Source organism: Cololabis saira, chromosome 9 (assembly GCF_033807715.1).
Source record: "Cololabis saira isolate AMF1-May2022 chromosome 9, fColSai1.1, whole genome shotgun sequence".
NCBI lineage: Eukaryota > Metazoa > Chordata > Actinopteri > Beloniformes > Belonidae > Cololabis > Cololabis saira.
In genome coordinates this window covers 9,720,375-9,742,375 of record NC_084595.1, presented here as the reverse complement: position 1 = coordinate 9,742,375, position 22,001 = coordinate 9,720,375, and the positions used below count along the sequence as shown (strand labels likewise).

Below are 22,001 nucleotides of genomic sequence, written 5' to 3'. Positions count from 1 at the left end.
ATTTGTAATGAATCCAGAATGTATGACATTTTTGCATTACAGAAAATAAAAGACTTTATCACAATATTCTAATTTTCTGAGACAGTCCTGTATACTTTGTAGCTCTGCATGGCAAGCACTTGTTAAAAGGACTGTAATGATAATGAAAACGTCATAAATAAAAAGAGTAATGCAGAAAATAAGATTGTTTGATGGCTGAATGAGGAGAACAGATTTATTTTGCCCACATCCACTTCTCATGAGACTGAGGTTGAGGGAACATCACCGTGACAACAGGATGTGGGCAGAGAGAGACCCTTGATGACTGTGTGGGCAGGAGGAGCGATGAGAGGAAGGGGCAGACACAAACACAGAAAGAGGCAGAGCAGCTAATGATTTGATAGTGAACATGAATAGATAACTGCTGCTGCAGCGTTTAAAACCAAAACAAAACTAATTAGCTACAGGTACACGGTCAGGTCTACTGTATTCAAACAGATCCTTCTGTCACTTTAGCTCCAAAATCGTGTGTACTGGCTGAACGAGGATGTGACATGCATACCAATGTTGGACAAAGAGAAAGAAAGTTTGACGAGAACAGAGCGATCTCGCACCTTAATTCATGGAATACGGAGTTAGTTAGTTTCAGTTCCTAGGCTGCTATAGCTGGTAAAGGCCCTGTCCCAATACTCGCCCTTCCCCTCGTTCATCCCTACCCCTAAATTTTGCGCGTTCCCGTGAGGGTAGTGGTGTCCCAATTCCTCTTTCCACCTAGGGGTAGTGAAGGAAACTGACTGAATAAAAAAAAACAAAAAAAAAACATGGCGGACATTTCTTATTTTTCTGTGAATAAACTCAATATTTTGAGTTAGTTTCTGCATAAAAATGCATTTTGATTACATTTCTAGCGAGAAATATATATTTTACTTTCATAATAGTCACTCAGTGAATGTCGTTTTCCCATTGTTGTGAAGATCACGCCAGAATAAAGGCTGATTTATGGTTCCGCGTTACACCAACGCAGAGCCTACGGCGTAGGTTACATAACCTACGCCGTAGGCTCTGCGTCGATTTAACGCAGAACCATAAATCAGCTCCGGAGCCGGCAGGCATAAAATCTCGAAATTTTCGGAGCAAATTTCTTAACAGGCGTAGCTACAACTGTTAGATTTCATCTATTAAACCAACATTTATCTTCCTAAATTATTTATTTCAGCCAGCGGTAAATCTCCAAAGAGCTGCAGGTTTCTCCCCCGGGACGACGGCGCAGCGCGATCACGTCTGTACATGAGCTGCTGCTGCTCCGAGCCGGCGGCTCTTCTCTGAAAACATCGGGTCAAATATCTTAACAGGCGTTATTTGGATAAACTGAGCCCAGGTTGGGGATCTTAACGGTTACTTTTACGCCTGAAAAAATATTAAAACTTAATAAAGTGGCATATTAACAGCGCTACAGCTGAAATTAAAACAGCTTTTAGCTCTCAGCTTCCTGATATGGTGTGACGTATGTGCAAACGTAACTACGCAGTCGCTTACGTACCCGAACGTAAACCACGCAGTGACGTAGCAAGTGGTGTCCCAATCCCTAGGGAAGATTACAAGGGCCCTACTCATTTTTAGGGCTAGTGGTAGAAAGTAGGGGGTGTATTGGGATTGGCCCTTAATCATGATGCTCCCCTCACCAGGCTCACTCTGGAGTTGACAGTTTGATGCTGATAAGCATATTCTTCCCAAACAGCGCTACAGCTGAAATTAAAACAGCTTTTGGCTCTCAGCTTCCTGATTAGGAGTAGGGATGAAAACGAGGTGTAGGGGGAGAATTGGGACAGACCCCTGGGAAGATTTCAAGTGCCCTAAAATCTGTCCCTTCTTTTTTAGGGCTAGTGAAAGAAAGTAGGGGGTGTATTGGGATTGGGCCTTAGTCACCAGTTTTAGTTCCTAGGCTGCTATAGCTGGTAAAGTCGCTATGCTTTATGGGTATTCCCACTGAAAGATGACAGAGCAGATCTGGTCGCCCTACAGTGAGATGAGTGAGGCTCCTGTTTGGCCTCATTGTGCCGTGTAAAGCCGGAAATATACTCTACGCACGTAACCTGCGTAGCCTGCGTAGCCTGCTTTGTGTCTGTTCATGCTCCACTGCGTACGTCGCGTACCACCCGAGTAGAGCCTGTCATACCGGTGGTGACCGATAGGGGGCAGTAAGCAGAGCAACAGTTGGAAAAGCTACTTATATTAAGTAGCAGAAGTAGTAGCAGCAGCAGCGGTAGCAGATTAGAAAAACGAACACTTTTACAGGACAATATTGGATGATGTAGGAGATTATAACATCGTGTGAATGTGTATGAGTGTGTATGAATGTTTGTGGTGGTCGGAGGGGCCGTTTGGCGCGATATGGCAGCCACGCTCCCGTCAGTCTGCAGGGCAGCTGCGGCTACAGACGGAGCTACCACCGGGGAGAATGTGTGTGAATGAATAATGATCTCTGTAAAGCTCTGGGTGCCTAGAAGGAAGCTAAAGAAAACCATAACATTATTATTATTACTCTTTTTTTAATGTGTATTACTTATTTATATTACTGTTTTACCCCCTTCCCTGTGTGTGTGTGTGTGTGTACTTCTGCTACGTGAGTTTCCCCGTTGAGGGAGTAATAATAAAGGACTATTTTATCTTATCTTATTATTATTGCTTATTATCAAAAGTGGATAGTCTTTCCAGACTAATTTATCCAGCATTCTCCTCACCCATCTCAACAAGAATGACGAAACAATAAATCCAGTTAATTTTAGGTTCATATGGAGAAGTAGATGTCAATATATAAGAAAGATTAACATGGTCAAAAAATGTATTGTTCCTAATATGATTCCAAGTCATTCAATAGTATTTTTATTGAAAAACAGAGTATTTAAAATAAAATAAGTCCCGTCAATTGACTCCTGGCTCCCGGCTCCGCTTCCTCCCGGCTCCGGGAGGCACCGAGGCTCGGCGCGTACCTCCGCCGGGGCTCGGTCGCCGGGGCTCGGTCGCCGGGGCTCGGCGGCCGGGGCTCGGCGGCCGGGGCTCGGTGGCCGGGGCTCGCCATCCGCGGTACTCCCGGGGACTCTAGTCCCGCAGCACCAGTGAGTATTTTGACCGGAGAGATTATAAAATACCGGACTTCGGCATATTTTACCGGACAACGGAAACCCTGGGGGGAAGTTAAATATTGCATAAATATATGCACGGGGAACTTTCTCCAGGGGAGAGCAGCATAATCGTGCCAGCCGGGATCAGACCGGGAACAGCGATACTAGCGGCCAGAGCGAGAACTGCAGGTCGCGTACGCGTTCAGTGTCTTTTTGAGAACGTGCACGTCGACGCGTCAAATGTACGCAGGATACGCAGGATACGCGAGACGTGACGTCACGCGTATCCTGCGTCTCGCGTACGCGTTCTGAACTGCAAGTATAAACGCGGCTTAAGAGGTGAAAGCAACACTGAATACGTTACTGGAAAACACAGAAAGGTGGCAGACTGAAAAGAGGAGCCAAGTCTGTGTGATCAGAGCAACAGCTGCTTTTCAATGCTAATGGCAGAGCACCGCCTTCTGTCATCAAGCGTTTCAGTGATAATCACATTCACTGCAGTTGTTTGGCCATAGTTTTGTTGTCTGAACTTTGTCTTGCGTACAGTTACCCAACGACCAGAACTGCGGGAATCAGTCACACAGCTATTTCCTTTTATATGCCATAAGCGTGTGGATATCATCAGCTTGGGGCTTTGACTTGTTCTTGGGTCTTCTATGTATCGAAAGGTGGAGAATGATACGGATGGAAAGACTTCTGCAGGTTTACGCCAAGTGTCTGTATGTGTGAAGCTGCTTCTGGGAAAGAAGATGCTCAGAAATGAAGTGGGACATAAAAGTTACGGTATGTTGCTATAAAAAGCAACACCTGTGTTGCCCTTACTGACAGGGGTATCAAATGGATCAGGGAAGGGAAAAAATAAAATAAAAACCTCTTTAGGAAAGCATCTGTGCGTCTTGTCTTTGCAGACAGACAGGTTACATCCCACGATCACTCTCTCTGTTGTTGGCTGGTAAAGGTTGTGACATTAGTGACGTAGTAACTGTCGAGCATGGCCATTTTCTGTCATCTACCCAGAATGCATTGTCCATGTAAAGCAATGCTTGCAACTGCAGTTGAGTAGGATCGGTAGGATTTTGAAACTATCAAACAATTTCTGTTTTTAACGACTTACTTCACGTATTCATGCCGGTAGGTCCTGTTAGCTGGAGTTTCTTTTACACTTTCAACTACAACGGCAAGAAAAAGTATGTGAACCCTTTGGGATTAAATGGTTTTCTGTTCACCTGAAGTTTTCCAAAGACTGTTTGGGAAGAATATGCTTATCAGCATCAAACTGTCAACTCCAGAGTGAGCCGGGTGAGGGGAGCATCATGATTAAGGGCCAATCCCAATACACCCCCTACTTTCTACCACTAGCCCTAAACATGAGTAGGGCCCTTGTAATGTTCCCTAGGGATTGGGACACCACTTGCTACGTCACTGCGTGGTTTACGTTCGGGTACGTAAGCGACTGCGTAGTTACGTTTGCACATACGTCACACCATATCAGGAAGCCGAGAGCTAAAAGCAAGTTTTAATTTCTGCTGTAGCGCTGTTAATATGCCACTTTATTAAGTTTTAATATTTTTTCAGGCGTAAAAGTAACCGTTAAGATCCCCAACCTGGGCTCAGTTTATCCAAATAAAGCCTGTTAAGAAATTTGATCCGGTGTTTTCAGGAGATGAGAACAGCCGCCAGCTTGGGAGCTGAAATTATGGTTCCGCGTTAAATTGACGGAGAGCCTACGGTGTAGGGTACGCGGCGACGCGCACCGTACGCAGCGTATCGCCGTGTAACCTACGCCGTAGGCTCTGCGTTGGTGTAACGCAGAACCATAAATCAGCCTTTTATTCTGGCGAGATCTGAAAAAACGAGCAAGCGAGTGATTATATACATTCACTGAGTGAATATTATGAAAGTAAAATATATATTTCTCGCTAGAAATGTAATCAAAACGCATTTTTATGCAGAAACTAACTCAAAATATTGATTTTATTCACTAAAAAATGACGACGAAAAGCATTCTGGGAAATTTTTCTGGCCCTAGGTTGCGAAGTCAGCATTTGAAAACCCTTGCTCTGAATGGCTAGATTAATAACCACTAGCCCTCGTTTTGGCCACTTTCCCTAGATGAAAAGAGGAATTGGGACACCACTACCCTCACGGGAATGCGCAAAATTTAGGGGTAGGGATGAAAAGTAGGGGTGGATTGGGACTGGGACTTGACGAAAATAGACTTGATGCTCTGCCTCGTCCATCAATGACATGAATCCATTCCCAAGTTTTACAAAATATCCAACCAGAGCATGTCAGGGAGGCTGTCTCCCAGGTGAAGCTCTGTAGCAGGACAATGACCTTGAAGCCTGGAAATCCATGACAGAACAGGTGCGGAAGAAGAAAATCCAGCTTTTGAAGTGACCCGGAGTCCAGATCTCAACCTCAGAGATGCAGGAATGATCTTAAGAGAGGATTTCATGCCGGAGATCCAATAAATGAGTCTGAGCTGAGGCATTTTCTATGAAGATGAATGCTCACAAGTTCCTCCTGAACACGGTCAGGTCTGATCCAGAGCTACTAACGGAGGCCAGAGGGGTTTTCATCCAGTACTGTAACTTGTTTAATAATGACACAAGAAATGATCATGGTTTGTGTTGTCAGCTGAACATTACATACATAACAAGATATTATTGAGAGTTAGTTGAAGATCAGATCACATTTTAAACCTTGTTGAGGTAAAAAAGCAGGTAACTCTCATTTCACTCACAAGTTGGGCTGAGGACTAATATGATCTCTTTGTATCAGCAACAGGATGGCCCCGGTCGATCAGATCAACTTCTATGAGCTACAATTAAAAGGATTCTGTAACTTTACAGGCACTTTCTTATTTTCAATGACACAATTTGTCAAATCTTTAAGTCACCAAATCCTGCCTTATCCCACTATCTGTCCATTTAACTGGACGAAGCTGTAAAGGGACAAGCAGGGGTCTGAAGCAGATAAAAGTGGATGGCAGTGCTGGACAGTGAGCTCTGAAAGAGCAGAGGTTTATAGTTTTATTTGGATCCCCATTAGCTACAGCAAAACTGCAGCTATTCTTCCTGGGGTCCGCCACATAATACACAGTACATTACAACAAAAAATTAAAGCAAAGCTAACAGCCTGTCCTAACTGCACGCGAGCGTCCGACTATCGCGCCGCACTGCGTGGCATCGGACGCTCGCTGTCCACACTGAAAGCGTTATGGGCCCCCACGTTATTTTGATTGACAGCTGAAACTCGCTTTTTAAAAGGCTGATTTATGGTTCCGTGTTACACCAATGCAGGCCCTACGGCGTAGGGTACGCGGCGACGCGCACCGAACGGCCCGCGTCGCTGCGTACCCTACGCCGTAGGCTACGCCGTCGATTTTACGCGGAACCATAAATCAGCCTTTATTCACCGCACCACCCGCCTGTGCGCTCCTGAAAGAAACTCCTAAAATAACTCCTAAAAGAGTAAAGAGACAAGTAAAAGATGGGTGAGTACTTGTAATTTTCCTACGTTTGTACTTTCTAAACAGAAAACAAGCTTGATATTGATATTTAAAGGTTCTTCTATTTTCTTCCTGTCGCTCGCGTTGAAAGCCGGTTGAAAGCGCTGTAGGAAACAGTCATGGACGAGGAACGGCTGATCCAGTTAGTTGAAATGAGAAGTTATCTCTATGATACCTCCTCATTTCACTACAAAAACCTCAATAAAGTGGCAGAAAGAAATACTATCCTATTATTATATTATTATTATTATACATTATCTTATTATTATATCTTATCTGAACCTTCCAGCTCCCTGGCGATCTCCCTCCAGCAGCTGCCACTTTATTGAGGTTCTTGTATTGAAATGACTGTTTACTACAGCACTTTCAACCGGCTTTCAACGCGAGCGACAGGAAGAAAATAGAAGCAGGGCGTCCAACAAATGTTCAGCTCAAAACGGCGCGCCGCGTCGCTCGCGGACAGTTAGGACAGTCCAATAGAAAATAAAGCAATGGAATTGTTTTTGTCGCTGACGCTCGCTCGCGTCACATGCAGTTAGGACACGGTTTAAAGAGGTAGAATATAAAAAAAGAAGGAAAAACAGAAAATAAAGAAAAAATAAAAAGTAATTCCGTTTAACATTTAGATATAAATAAAAGGTGGAGGTGGAGGAAACGTACCTGTCTTTGTGCAGAAGCTGCCAGCTGTATCTGGCAGAACTTTACGGCCTGGTCCAGAGCTACATCCTCATCAACCTGAGGCGGAGAGACACACAACACATTAGGACATGCACTTTTCTCCCCTCACATCGTCCTCAGGCAGTCACATCACTGAAAGTCCAAAGCAGTACATTTTACTTTTCAGGAAACGTGAATTCATACGACTTCTGCCCCGTCACGAGTCTGTACCTCAGTAGTTTATTCACAATAGATCCATGGAGTTACTCCGACCCAGTATCAGAGCCAGTGGGAATCGTCCTCCAGCACAAGTAAAGAAAAGTCCGCGCTACAACTGCCTTCAGCTGCTGGTGTGGGCGGAGGCGAGCTTGGCTGCAGAACAACACCGCCGACCCAGCAGCTGTGAGCAGAATTACGGCTGCGTACCCTCCAGCAGCGCATTTGTGTGCTTGTGCGGCGCCTACGGCGTTCATGTCTGACTTTTCAAATTGTTCCAAATTGTGATATCAGCTGAGTCAAGCTTCAGCGCGGCTCTGAGCTCCAACATCCAGCCCGCTGCAATCCTCGTTTGTAAAACCCACAGACACATTAGTGTGGACTTTTCAAAGCTACAAGTCTGTTACATACAGGACTGTCTCAGAAAATTTGAATATTGTGATAAAGTTCTTTATTTTCTGTAATGCAATAAAAAAAAAAAATGTCATACATTCTGGATTCATTACAAATCAACTGAAATATTGCAAGCCTTTTATTATTTTAATATTGCTGATTATGGTTTACAGCTTAAGATTCCCAGAATATTCTAATTTTTTGAGATAGGATATTTGAGTTTTCTTAAGCTGTAAGCCATGATCAGCAATATTAAAATAATAAAAGGCTTGTAATATTTCAATTGATTTGTAATGAATCCAGAATGTATGACATTTTTGGGTTACAGAAAATAAAGGACTTTATCACAATATTCTAATTTTCTGAGACAGTCCTGTATGTGTGAACTAAACCCGCGACCGTTCTCCACTCTCACTTTTAATGCGGGATGATTATGCAGAAATGCATTTAATTTAAAGAGAGGAGCTTTAGCAACAGTTTGGCCTCACGTAGCCCGACTGAAGAGTTGTGCGAGTGGTCCTTACATTCTTGGCTCGTCTGTACTTATTTTAACCACCACAGTGATGTGTGTGTTGGGGGGGCGGGTAAACACCCACGTTACAGTAAGACGACAAATGTTTCGACCACAAAGAACAAAGCGGATAGACATCATTGCACGCGTCAAATCTTTACCAAAGTTATGCAAAGTATAGAAATGCAGGACTTTGACTGAAGTTGTTGCATGTTTGCAGTGACAGAAGTTTGGTGATAACTGGAGCGTACTCCTCCTGCAGACAGTATTCCGGTTATTCACTTCCAAGTCCAGCTCCGCTTCGCCCATGATGTGCTAATCTGCGTGTAATTGTGATTTTCTTTCTTTTTTTTTACCCCCTGAATATGAAGTCATCTGTTGGGCCAGCAGCACTCAAGCCAGCGACTCAAAGTAACTGAGCAAACCGATAAAGAAGGCTGCCTCTGTGCCAGGGACTGCTCTGGAGCCCCCGGAGCCGACTGTGCAAAGAAAAACATTACATAACCTGCTAAACACAATCTACACACTGACTGTACCTCCTCTGCACAACACAGTTATTAAACAACAATGCCTTCAGTCGGAGGTTTCTTCACGTTGGATGCAACACAGAGCACGGCCGCAGATCCTCCAAGACTGACGGCTGCCGTTACTTATGCTGAATTACATTTTGCTGTAATAATGTAGCTGAACTGAACAAGTTTAAATGGCACCAGAGGAGGAACCGCCAGGCTTTCATTAGAGAAACAATCTGAGAACAGGCGAGAGCTGTGATCTGAATATTTTCTAAGGCAGTGTTTTGGCCAGAGAAATGTGGAAGAGTTGCATCTGTGATGACACGCAGCTGAACGTCGCTACCAACAACGCTGGGCAGGATTCCTGTTGAAGGGGTCCAGCTGCCGGCAGGAAATACTCTGCCCAGAATACATGCTGTTGTGGCCTTCACTTGATTTTACGGCGTAAAATGTCTTAAATCAGAAAGTGATATAAGGTCAAAATGTATACTTTTCTATTTCACATAAATATTTACAAATAAAATATTGATATTACAGAAAACCCAATTTAAACCCTAAAAATAATGAATGATAAAACAACAGCAATTCTTGAACCGACTTTCACTTGTTTGACAGTATGAACCCAAAATATATACTCAGCTTTGTATTTCAGGCCTGTGGTATATTCCAAAAAAAGACATTGGAGGTGTAAAGACTTTATTATATTGTGATGTTTCAATTCCTTCTTACAGCCTGTCCTAACTGCACGCGAGCGTCCGACTATCGCGTCGCACTGCGTGGCATCGGACGCTCTCTGTCCTGAAACACTGAACACGTTATGGGCCCCCACGTTATTTTGATTGACAGCTGAAACTCGCTTTTTAAAAGGCTAATTTATGGTTCCGCGTTACACCAACGCGTACCCTACGCCGTCGATTTTACGCGGAACCATAAATCAGCCTTTATTCACCGCACTACCCGCCCGTGCGCTCCTGAAAGAAACTCCTAAAAGAGTAAAGAGACAAGTAAAAGATGGGTGAGTACTTGTAATCTTCCTACGTTTGTACTTTCTAAACAGAAAACAAGATTGATATTGTGATATTTAAATGTTCTTCTATTTTCTTCCTGTCGCTCGCATTGAAAGCCGGTTGAAAGCGCTGTAGGAAACAGTCATGGACGAGGAACGTTTGAAATGAGAAGTTATCTCTATGATTCCTCCTCATTTCACTACAAAAACCTCAATAAAGTGGCAGAAAGAAATATTATCCGATTATTATCTTATTATTATATATTATCTTTATTATCTTATCTGAACCTTCCAGCTCCCTGGCGATCTCCCTCCAGCAGCTGCCACTTTATTGAGGTTCTTGTATTGAAATGACTGTTTCCTACAGCGCTTTAAACCGGCTTTCAACACGAGCGACAGGAAAAAAATAGAAGCAGGGCGTCCGACAAATGTTCAGCTCAAAACGGCGCGCCACGTCGCACTGCGTCGCTCGCAGCCAGTTTGGACAGTCCAATAGAAAATAAAGCAATGGAATTGCTTTTGTCGCTGACGCTCGCTCGCGTCGCATGCAGTTAGGACACGGTCTTATCCTCCATGTATTCTGGCATTGAGGATGGAGGTGATGAAACATTTCAGTGGGTATTTGGTCCCTTTTTACCTTGAAACATGTTTAAAGATGTGTAAGAGTATGAGGTTGCTCTATCATTTTTGATTTTGATTACTCCTCTGGTGCCATTTAAACTTGTTCAAAATTTTGCTAAATTGAGGTTGGTCAGGACTCTGCAGTATCTGTACACTCTTCTTTCCTCATTTATGCCTTCATTGAGGTTTTGATTTATTTGGAAGACAAATCCACAGGAAATATGTGGTCTTGAAGGCATATTTGGATTTAAAGTCTCAGAGTACGTGTCTCATCTAGTGATACCATCCCAGAAACCTAAAAGACATTTGCCAAAGGCTATGTAGCAACAACATACCGTCACAGAGCCTGGCTTTTGGAGATGGAGGTATAGACAGACTTCATGCTTCTTTTCATCTTTGGTCTAAATTTTTAGAATTAAAAAAAAAAAAAAAAAAAAAGGTTCTGGAGAACTGATTTATCTTATGACAAATCCACTCACCGGTGGACATTTCTGCCTCTGGACAACGCTGACATCAGGTTTTAATCGTTTCATTTATCCATTTGTGCACAGTCATGTTGTGAGCAGTATTTGTTAATGCAGCTTTGCTGTAGTGACTAACAGATGTTACCCTAGGTAAGTGGGTGTATCAGTCAGCTATCGGTGAGTCACGGTTTTTAATGCAGTTTCGTGACGGATCCAACATAACGGGTGTCCACCCTTTACCTTTATGCACCTAAATTCTCCAGATTTATTGAATCGTTTCATGATTTCATGGCCTGTTAAAGGAGAAATATGCCAACCCCCTCCCATCTTTCTTGCAGGAACACTGCTGTTAAAAATGTCAAAGATTTTCCCTTGCATCTGCTGACAGAGTGGAGGTCTTCTTCTCATTAGTGCTACTCAAAGACTTTCCTGAATACTGTTTTTGTAACAAACTACCGTAACAGATCACCTGCTGAGATACTTGCTTAAGAACATTATTATTCTGAAATTAATTAAAGAAATTAAGTTAAAAACCTTCATATCTATGGTTCATACTGTCTGCAAAAGAACAAAAGTCAAATTAACTGTAAGAAGCAATATGTTTTCATTATTTTTAATACCTTTTTTATACCGTCCCCAGTTTTTCTGATTTAGGGTGGTAGTTGGATTACAGTTTATGTCAACCAGCACTTAGGATCCATTTCCTTCTCTTCTATAGCCTCTGCTCTCATATAGCATGTTTAAAAGCGACACAAAACACTTTTGTTCACATTAAAATATCAGTTTCATTTGAAGGAATATTTGCTTATTTTTAGGAAGTCCTATGTCGGCCTTTCAATCTCCTATCAGCTAAAACCAGCCAAAGTAACTCTGGACTCCCATCCCAGTTGTCTCTTGGAACAACTGCATTTCATTACACAGAACTATGTCACATATAGACAATGATGAAACTCCCTCTGGAAGTCACAGTGTGTCCACTGTAACTTCTAGAGCTCGCAGAAACAACTAAGATTCAGAAACATAAAGACGGACAATAAAAATGAGTGATCTGAACCTGAACACGACCGAGCAAGAGACTGATCAAGTACGGTGACATAAAATCAACTCAATCTCCACACATATGGGGGCCCAAACAAGTTAAAACTGCAAAAGCTCATTTGTACTGCATTTAATTAAGAACTTCTGATACCTTTTGAATAAACTCTGTTTTGTTACCAGGCACATACAGGACTGTCTCAGAAAATTAGAATATTGTGATTTTCTGTAATGCAATTACAAAAACGTCATACATTCTGAATTCATTACAAATCGACTGAAATATTGCAAGCCTTTTATTATTTTAATATTGCTGATCATGGTTTACAGTTTAAGAAAACTCAAATATCCTATCTCAAAAAATTAGAATATTCTGGGAATCTTAATCTTAAACTGTAAGCCAAAATCAGCAATATTAAAATAATAAAAGGCTTGCAATATTTCAGTTGATTTGTAATGAATCCAGAATGTATGACATTTTTGTTTTTTTAATTGCATTACAGAAAATAAAGAACTTTATCACAATATTCAAATTTTCTGAGACAGTCCTGTACTTTGAGTCAAGAATGGTGACTGAAATGATTCCCATTAACAATATGTTTTTAACCGGCTTCACTGATTTTAAAAGTAAAGCACAGTGTTTGTTGATTTCAGTTGTACTTGCATGTGTGGCTCATAGCCGCGGTGCAGCTGCTCTGCTGCTGCAGACGGACATTAAAGGCACAAAAGCAAGTGTTTGTGGTAATGCAGCATTCCTAGCAACAGAATGTAGCTACGGTTTGTGCAAAACATCACTGCAATTAACACGCAACTTTAAAAAAAAAAAAAGGGAAAAAAAAAGGGAAAAAACACACGGATATACAAAGTGGTTAATCTGGCAACAAAGAGGAGAAGTATGGCTAATCTAGAGTTCACCTTATCGCTGCCAAATTTAAAAAGGAAAGGAGGAAGTGTCACTGTGCCTCAGGTGAAGAAAAATACACACAGGCACGGCTTCACCAGAGACACAGGGTGATGAATCACACCAATATAAACGGTATGCTCAAATACTGCATACACAAAGAGTATTACTTCACAATTAGTTTGATTATAACAAAAATGACTAGGGCTGATCAGATGTTCTATAAAGACCTCAAGATCCACTTTCTGTTTCCTAACAGCACAGAAACTAAGTCTTATCGAAAACACGACTTAAAAACAAAATCAAACCCTGCTATCCAATTCAATTCAATAATACTTAATCAATACCGGAAGGGAAATTATATCTCAAAACAACAAAGGCGTAGGGTGCAGTCCCACTTCCACCTGAAACCCATCTGTTACTCCTCCCTTAACACCCTGTCGTGTGCTTTTTTAAATCTACAAAGACACTTGGCAACATCTTCAGACCTACTCTGTACATCCCCATGCTAAAACTCAAAGTGAAAACCGCATCTGTGTAGGCCTGTGTTGAAAAAAATCGATTTTCTGATTCTAAATCGATTCTCATATCAATTCCTAAAAATCGATTTGTATGTCTAAAGATCGATTTTTTTTTTATACATTTTTTTTCCCCTCATCATTACATTTTTGCCTAGTGAACTTTAATCCCAGTAGTCCCAGTAGTTTTGAAAACTCCTGAACTAAATTAACTTTAGAGAAAATGCTGGACATTTCAGCTTAAATTTCTAAATGTTATATTAGTTCAATGAAGTTCATATTATCTATATTTACTATAGCTTGTTTGGTTTCTCTTTTATCGGACACGGTTTGTCATGAAATACCTGAAAAATGCCTGGTTTGAGTTATTTATTTCTTAGTTATTTCACAATCATTATTGTGAAATTATTATTTCAATAGTTATTTTACAGTCATATAATCCAGGCAACACTAACCCAAATCAATATCGAATCGAATCAAATGGTGATAATCGATTCTGAATCTTAAGAATCGGAATCGAATCTTGACATTTGAATCGATACCCAGCTCTACATCTGTGGTTCTTTTTGTTTTAATTAAACCAGTCTATTGTAGATATGTAACAATTACCATTTAAGCTGTATAATTGTAACTATTTTATACAACTGTTAAGAGGTCTGCATAAATATTTCAATAACCAGTGATGTAATTACAGAATTGTCCAGTAACTACCCCCTTCCAATGGACAAAACCTCTTAGCTACATCATCTTAGCCGACTGTTGCAGCGTGCAGTGTCCGTTTACTTTGCCCATGGTAAAAAGTGATCCCTAGGAAGGGGTTTTACAGGACAACTACTGGAGTCATAAAATCAATCTGATGGCTGTGGGAATTTATCAGTTCTAATAGTTGGTGATAATTAGAATATTGTGATAAAGTCTTTTATTTTCTGTAATGCAAAAATGTCATACATTCTGGATTCATTACAAATCAACTGAAATATTGCAAGGCTTTTATTATTTTAATATTGCTGATCATGGCTTACAGCTTAAGAAAACTCAAATATCCTATCTTAAAAAATTACAATATTCTGAGAATCTTAAGCTATAAGCCATAATCAGCAATATTAAAATAATAAAAGGCTTGCAATATTTCAGTTGATTTGTAATGAATCCAGAATGTATGACATTTTTGTTTTTTTAATTGCATTACAGAAAATAAAGAACTTTATCACAATATTCTAATTTTCTGAGACAGTCCTGTACAAAATCTGGGTGCACGGGGCCTTTTTCACTTTGTACTGCAGTCTGAATAGCAAAAAATAGGTGAGCACAGTTTAAATCTTCTTTGCAGAAACAAACAATTACTGACTATATCTTAGAGGCTTTAAAAATAGACAAGAAGAAATTAAATTAATTTCCGCTGTCTAAAAGACAGCTGGCAGCTCACTCAGAACTGCTGTGTGGGCCTGACTTAGTCCATTTATCTCTGGAAGCTTTAATTATTAGAAATTGCTGTCTGCTATAGCAGTGAAATGCCATCCTTTCATGTTGCAACGTAAAAGTTTAAATATTCTAATTTTGGTGCAAACACTATGCCAGAAACTATAAAAAAAAGTTGAATGCAATATCACGGTCAATCACTTTGCCAAATCAGCAATGACTAATCCTGAGTTGCTTAAGAGGACATAAAAAAAAAAAGTCAGATTCACACATGACTAAATTTAGTACCAGCAATCTGTTTCTAGACTGGAGTAACATCAAAAAGCAGAAACAGAAGCTGACTTTCGGTTATCGTGACTAGAACACTGCAGTGTTTGAAAACCAAAAGAGGGAAAGTCCCTTTTCTTTAGTTACACATTCTGTTAATACAGGGGTTTCCCTAGGTTGAAAGTTCTAAAAAAGAGCTAATAATAAAGCATGCATAAGTTTGCAAAAAGAAAAAAAAATGCATATGCACTTCAAACTTTGACACTTTGCACTTGGCTGTTCCTCGTGTTCGGACTAACTTGGGGAAAAAAAGCTTTTAGTTTCTCTGCACCCTCTGCGTGGAATAACCTCCAACTTGAACTGAAAATGCATGAACTTGTTTCTTTTGAAGCCTTTCGCTCACTTCTTAAAAACCGACAATGAGAATCCTTTCGGCAGTGCCTGTGTTTTTAAACTACATATGTTCTTACATTTTAAATTATTTCTGAAGTTGTTTTTTTTTTGCATATGATTGAAGTCACCACTATTGCACTTTATTTGCTAAACAGTTTGCACTCTCATTTTAATGTTTATTACGAGATTGCTGTTATTTGTGTGTGGACGTGTGCTGCTGCTTCCTTGGCCAGGTCACCCTTGGAAAAGAGGTCTTGACCTCAATGGGTCTTTTTATCTGGTTAAATAAAGGTGAAATAAAAAAAAAAAAAAAAAAAAAACTATAATGCTATACACCTGCTATACACCATATTAACGTAAATATTCCAACCCCGTAACATTTGTACAGACTCACATCCGACACTTTAAAAACCCCATATTGTACATTTCTGTCTATACTGTTTATACATTTTATCTGTCATCTGTCATCCCACGTCATTTTTTGTAAAGATTCATATCCGGCACTTTTTAATCCTCATAATGTACATTTCTGTTTATTTCTGTTATACATTTTACATTATTCTATCTCTCAGTTTATCTCCATATATATTTGTTTGCTTTTATATTTTTATTTTTTATTTTTATTTTTATTTTTACTGTATTGCACCAATCACCACAACAAATTCCATGTGTGTGTTGACAAACTTGGCAATAAACCCCCTTTCTGATTCTGATTCTGATTCTGAGCAAAGTATGGGTATTTATTGTGGTGCATGTGGGGGAGGGTTACCTGTTTTATGAGCATATAAGTCTCTGACATGATCTTCTCGATGCGTCCCAGGTCGTAGGTCATGAATTTCTGACCCTGCTGCCACACTCGGTACGCGTCGAGCAGAAGGGTTTTTCCCGACTCCACATCCTCTAGAAGTTTCCTTTTCCTGTTTGGCTTTCGTAGTAAGCCCTGATCGGTCCCGCTGGCTGCAATAGTGAGCTTTAGTGCTGAGGCTTGAAGCTGCTGCTGTCTGGAACTGATGCTCAGCTCCTCCAGAGACAGATCCGGTGTCCGGCTGATTTCAGTCACTTTCTGCTGGGCGTCTAATCCACTTACGGAGCTCCCGGCGTCCATCTGGCCGCCCTGAGAATCCGCGGTGCTAGAGGGCTTCCTCCAATGGCTCGCGGCCAGCTCCATGGGTTCCTCCGGCGCTGCTTTGTGCCCCTCATTCCCAGCAGTCTCCACCTTCCCGGGAAAGCCCTCCTGATGATTACTCCCTTTATCTGTCGGCAGCAGCGGCGGGGTGAGCTGTGCCTGAGAGGTCTCCCTGAGCCCGGTGTCCGTGGCACAGGTTCCCTCTGCGAGCCCGGGCTTTTTAGGCGGCGTGTGTTTGCTGTCCTCTGAACTGGGCCTTTTGGATGCGTCTGTTGTGGTCATCTCCCCCATAGAGGGCGCAGGCGCTTTGGGAAGCTGCTCCGACTGATGAAAGAGAACAGAACCTGTCAAAAGATAAAGCTTATGGGCAGAAATATGTGCCAATAGAAACTGAATTTGAATCATTTATATTTGAATTTGAATTGCTCAAATTAAAAAATTGAATCTGAATCACATAATTTGAATGTGTATTGTTTAATTTGAATCATTGCATTGAAAAACTGAATCTACATTCAGTTCTCACAATTCAAATTCAGTTCTTGCAATTCAATTTCAATTTTACTGTGCCAGACATCCGGGTCTTCCGGAGGAAGAGCAATCGAGTGCAGATACAAAGAACTCCTTTTCACGTAGCCTACTTCTACAAAACGGCAAGATATAAATCTACGCTTTTTACACAGAATGGAGAAAACAAAATAGGTTTCAAAATATCTAGCTCCCATTGGTCGTTTATATCGTTGAAAGAAAATAGAGGTTATAGTAGGCTACGTGAAAAGGAGTTCTTTGTATCTGCACTCGATTGCTCTTCCTCCGGAAAACCCGGATGTCTGGCACAGTAAAATTGAAATTGAATTGCAAGAACTGAATTTGAATTGTGAGAACTGAATGTAGATGCAGTTTTTCAATGCAATGATTCAAATTAAACAATACAAATTCAAATTAAACAATACAAATTATGTGATTCAGATTTTTAATGCAATTATTCAAGTTGAGCAATTCAAATATAAATTATTCAAATTCAGTTTCTAGTGGCACATATTTCTGCCCATAAAAGCTGTGCATGCCAGAAAGCTACAAAACTGAGGAGTGTAGCGCTGCTAGAGCATGTATAGGGGGGGGTTGCACATCCTTACCCCTGAGAGTGTGTTCAGATTGTCTTCCAGGACTTTTACACTTAGGAAAAATGCTCTCTTGGCCAAAACCTGGCGATCAACATCGCGTAAATACTTCCTTCATGAAAAAGAAGAGATATCATTGACCAAAATGTATAATACTTAACAGAAATAACAGAATCACGGAGCCAGTACTTACTTTCCTTGGTCAGGGGTTCTATGCAGCATGAAAGAGACTTTCAGCAGAGTATCGTGATCTTTTAGCTGAGACAGCACCTCCAGCAAGAGAACTATAGATCGGTTCATATGAGATGCAAAACTTCCTGGGCGATCAATCTCATCCACTGGAATACGCCAGATCCCCTGGAGACAAAAAAGAAACAAGAGGCCAAGAGAAATAAGAGATACGTTTTTTGAGACACTGCCATTACATTTTCCAATGACGTGCACCAGTACACCTTTGGAAAATGTATATTCATTATCTATTGTAGGCCTGTGTTGAAAAAATCGATTTCCCAATTCTAAAATCGATTCTCATATTAATTCCTAAAAATCGATTCATATGTCTAAAGATCGATTTTTTTTCTTTTATTTATTTATTTATGTTTTTTTTTCCCCATCATTACATTACAATTTTTGGTTATTTTTTTGTTTATCCCCAAAAAAGGAATGTTTTGTTGGACACGAGAATAACTGGTGCCATGTTTTTGCCTTTAAATATGTTTAAAGGTATGAAAACATTAAAGTGTTAGGTTATAATTGCATAAATTGTCTATATTTCATTACTTTATATACTGTCTTGGGGTTACATTTGCAAAAAATGCTAAAAACCAAATGCTCAAAAATTAAAAACCAAAATAGACCGAAAATTGAACAAATGAAAACGGAATGTGGGAAAAAATAAAACCGATTTCCTCCATCTCTGTTTGCTGCCCTGGATCTGTTTGGTTATTCTGACCCACATGATGTTTCTGAAAGCAGTTCTCTCAGCATTCTGGGAGCTGATTGGTCCTTACAGCATCATTAGCTGCCAATACTTGCTGTTGAATCTCAATATAATACTAGTAGTAATATTTTGCATAACTACAGTCATATTATTCATGCAACAGCTCAAAAAACAGTTTTAATAACACTAACCAGAATCAATGTCGGAATCGAATCGGATCGAATCGAATCAAATCTTGATAATCGATTCTGAATCTTAAGAATCGGAATCGAATCGATTCTTGACATTTGAATCGATCCCCAAACCCTTATCTATTGTCTTATGAAACACTGGGAGACAGTTAACTGTGTAACGTGTTTCATGTTTGTTTGGGAGAGTTCAGTGTGGGCTCATAATCCTCAGAGAAACGTGGGGTGGAAACAGAGAAGAGTGGGTTGTCGTCTACCTGTGCCGTCTCCATTATGCCTGTTGTTTAACTTTTCAAAAGAAACAAACACTGAAATCCCTCTGTGACATGACGGCAACCAAAAAACAGGATAATTGCACTCCAAGTTTGAAAGAGACAAAAAGGTCCAGTCCTGCAGATATTAAAAGCCCACACAGTTTCTAAAGTACAGATGTTGCAAAGAAAAGAAATAGCATGCACTCTATGAATGATCTGCACACTGTGAGGCGTCGGTGGGAAAATTACCTCATGAAATAGGCTATCAATTTTTTAACACTTACAAATGACAACAACAGTATGAGTCATGTACTACAAAAGGAACAGATGCTCTCATGGAAGTGCAGCGCATCTGTCAGCAGAAATCAACTGATATATGTTTGAGGAAGAGACTGAAATTAAAGTATAATTCTGTGGAAAGGAGCCGTCAAATCAAAAAAATGCACAGGGAACATTTAATGGCTTTATTTATAGAGAAGAAAGTGGGAGGGAAAGGTGCAGGGTGTAGGGGGGGGTGACGTCAAATGTGTTCACCGCACTGAAAGCATCATTGACCAATGAACGAAAGGCTGGTCCACGCCCACAGAACTTTGAAGTTTAAACAGTTGAACAGACAGAACACTGGACGTCACTCGTATCCGTGTATCAAATTTGAAAAGGTCATGGTTTAGAAACCACTAAAGGAAATTATACCATTTCCTTGGTATGCGTTTGTCTACGATTCATCAGGGTTGTGAGCGCTTTAGCTGTTTTTCTCCTGTAACGTGTGGACTGCAGTATTACCCATAAACCACCTCACATACTAAACAGTTCAACTGTCCATGGGGAATCTTACACTCTTAAACTCAACTTCAATGTAAACAGAAATAGTGGATGATGGTCAAAAGAAATAGTAACACTCAGTACTGGAGTTGAGGGGGGATGAGGGGGGATGGCATCCCCCCCTGAAATAAAAACGGTCAAAATCACCCCCCTGTAAAACTGCCATCCCCCCTTTCCATCTCTCATGTCATTTCATCAATGAATGTGGTTTTACTGCTATTTCAACATTTAGAGTCATCACCAGAAAAATAACACCAGAAAAATGTGATAATTTTCACCTGTTTCAGGTAAATTTTCACTTGAAATAAGTAGGAAAATCTGCCAGTGGGACAAGATTTATCTTCTTATTACAAGCAAAAAAATCTTGTTCCACTGGCAGATTTTTCTACTTATTTCAAGTGAAAATCTACTTGAAACAGGTGAAAATTGTTGTTTTTTTCCAGTGATGAGTCTTGTTTTAAGTGTAATGAGATTTTTTTTACTAAAATGAGACATTTTAACTAGAAATAAGACAAATATTCTTGTTAAGATTTAGAGTTTTTGCAGTGATCCATTTTACTTATCCTGTGAAGGACAGAGTCATATTGATAAGTTCAGAAAACTGTTTTTATTGTTGTGTTTTGATGTATTTGATGTAAGCCCAGTGGATATTTAAAGCTTACAGAAGGCTGCATTTAACTGCTGCTATGTCATTCCTGCAGTATTTCTGCAGGTGTTTTGGTCAGTGCTATTATTTGTAATGTATTATATTATTTGTAATCAGCACAAATTATCTGTCCCCATATGATAAAATCCACCATCCCCCCTGATTTTTTTTTTTACAACTCGAGTACTGGTAACACTAGTGTTTGGAAATGATGTTATCCTCTGTAAGGCTGTGAGATTTAATACAAATATTTATACCCAAAGGGAATTCTTCCAACTTAACATTAACTTAACATTTGTAAAAGGTTCAGCTCAGATATTCTTCCAAGCACCACCCATAACAGATCATGGGAAAATCTGATGGGAATATGTAGAAAACTCCAAGTTATCAAGATCCCCCCCTCATTACCACCAGGGAATAAATGGGACTAAAACCAGCCGAGATCATCTTGTAGGGTCTGTTTGGACACCCGTGCTGAATGATGCGATCACAACTCCACATCCTCCAGCTCATTTGTTCACACATGACATTAACATGTGTCCCCGCAGCATAAACTACAGCCACAGCAAAAAAAGAAAAATGTTACACAACATTAATCACATCTAAGTAGGGTAGATGACTTCAGTGAGACGATGCCAAAATGTAACTGGCCAACACCCACGCCAGGATACTTTATGAAATTCCCAGTTTATGTTTTTCTCCAAGAGGCCTGTAGAGTAGATGACACGTGGAAGCAATTAATGGCAAGACACGGAAAAACTGAGGGGGGAATAAAGCTGTGTGAAAGCAAGAAGAATTAATGTGACTGAGGAACATGGCACTCGGACAAGAAAGCATTAATGAGGGGATGGAAAGGCTGCAAGGAGGAATCCTGTGGACTAACTGGCTGTAGCAGGTGGGGAAGAGGAATTGGACGGGGGGGGGTTACAATCTCAGGGTACACATGATAGGTAAGCCTCATTAGTGTTGAGTTCAGAACAGCTGACTGGCTGCCAAGAACGCCGTAGTCCTTTGGAAAAGGCCTGATCATTTTTTTTAATTTTGGATGGAAGAGTCCATATTTTTTTGCAAGCACATGTCCTCTCAGCAGGCTAACCCAGGCGAGGCACAACACTCTGAAGTTGCGTATAAGAGCGCAGATGGTGGCCTCGGCAGCACACGGGCTGCAGTCAGAATGCACATGACACAGAAAACGTGTGTGAGACCCAACAAAGACCCCCGTATCAGGATGGAACAGCACAAATGAGACGGCTCTGCTGCCGGAGGCGCCGGGGACCGGGAGCCCCTCGCAGACGGCTCCGGATTGCCAGATGACATTTTCAAACCCGAAGGAGAGGAGCACAACAAAACATTCCTGTGGACGGACTTGCAGCCTTCAA

At 40.7% G+C, this 22,001-nt stretch overlaps 1 protein-coding gene across 7 annotated transcripts in view; it reads right to left on the bottom strand.

The window, feature by feature from the left end:
* The window catches only part of cabin1 (calcineurin binding protein 1), an 89,290-nt gene that overhangs the window by 15,594 nt on the left and 51,695 nt on the right, over positions 1-22,001 (bottom strand). For all 7 annotated transcript variants that reach the window (XM_061730411.1, XM_061730413.1, XM_061730412.1 and 4 more), the window contains 4 exons: positions 17,966-18,129; positions 17,788-17,884; positions 16,298-16,978; positions 7,276-7,350 (listed from right to left, as the gene is read on the bottom strand). In XM_061730411.1, the coding sequence (XP_061586395.1) occupies positions 7,276-7,350; positions 16,298-16,978; positions 17,788-17,884; positions 17,966-18,129 (1,017 nt within the window). The remainder of the gene's footprint in view (positions 1-7,275; positions 7,351-16,297; positions 16,979-17,787; positions 17,885-17,965; positions 18,130-22,001) is intronic.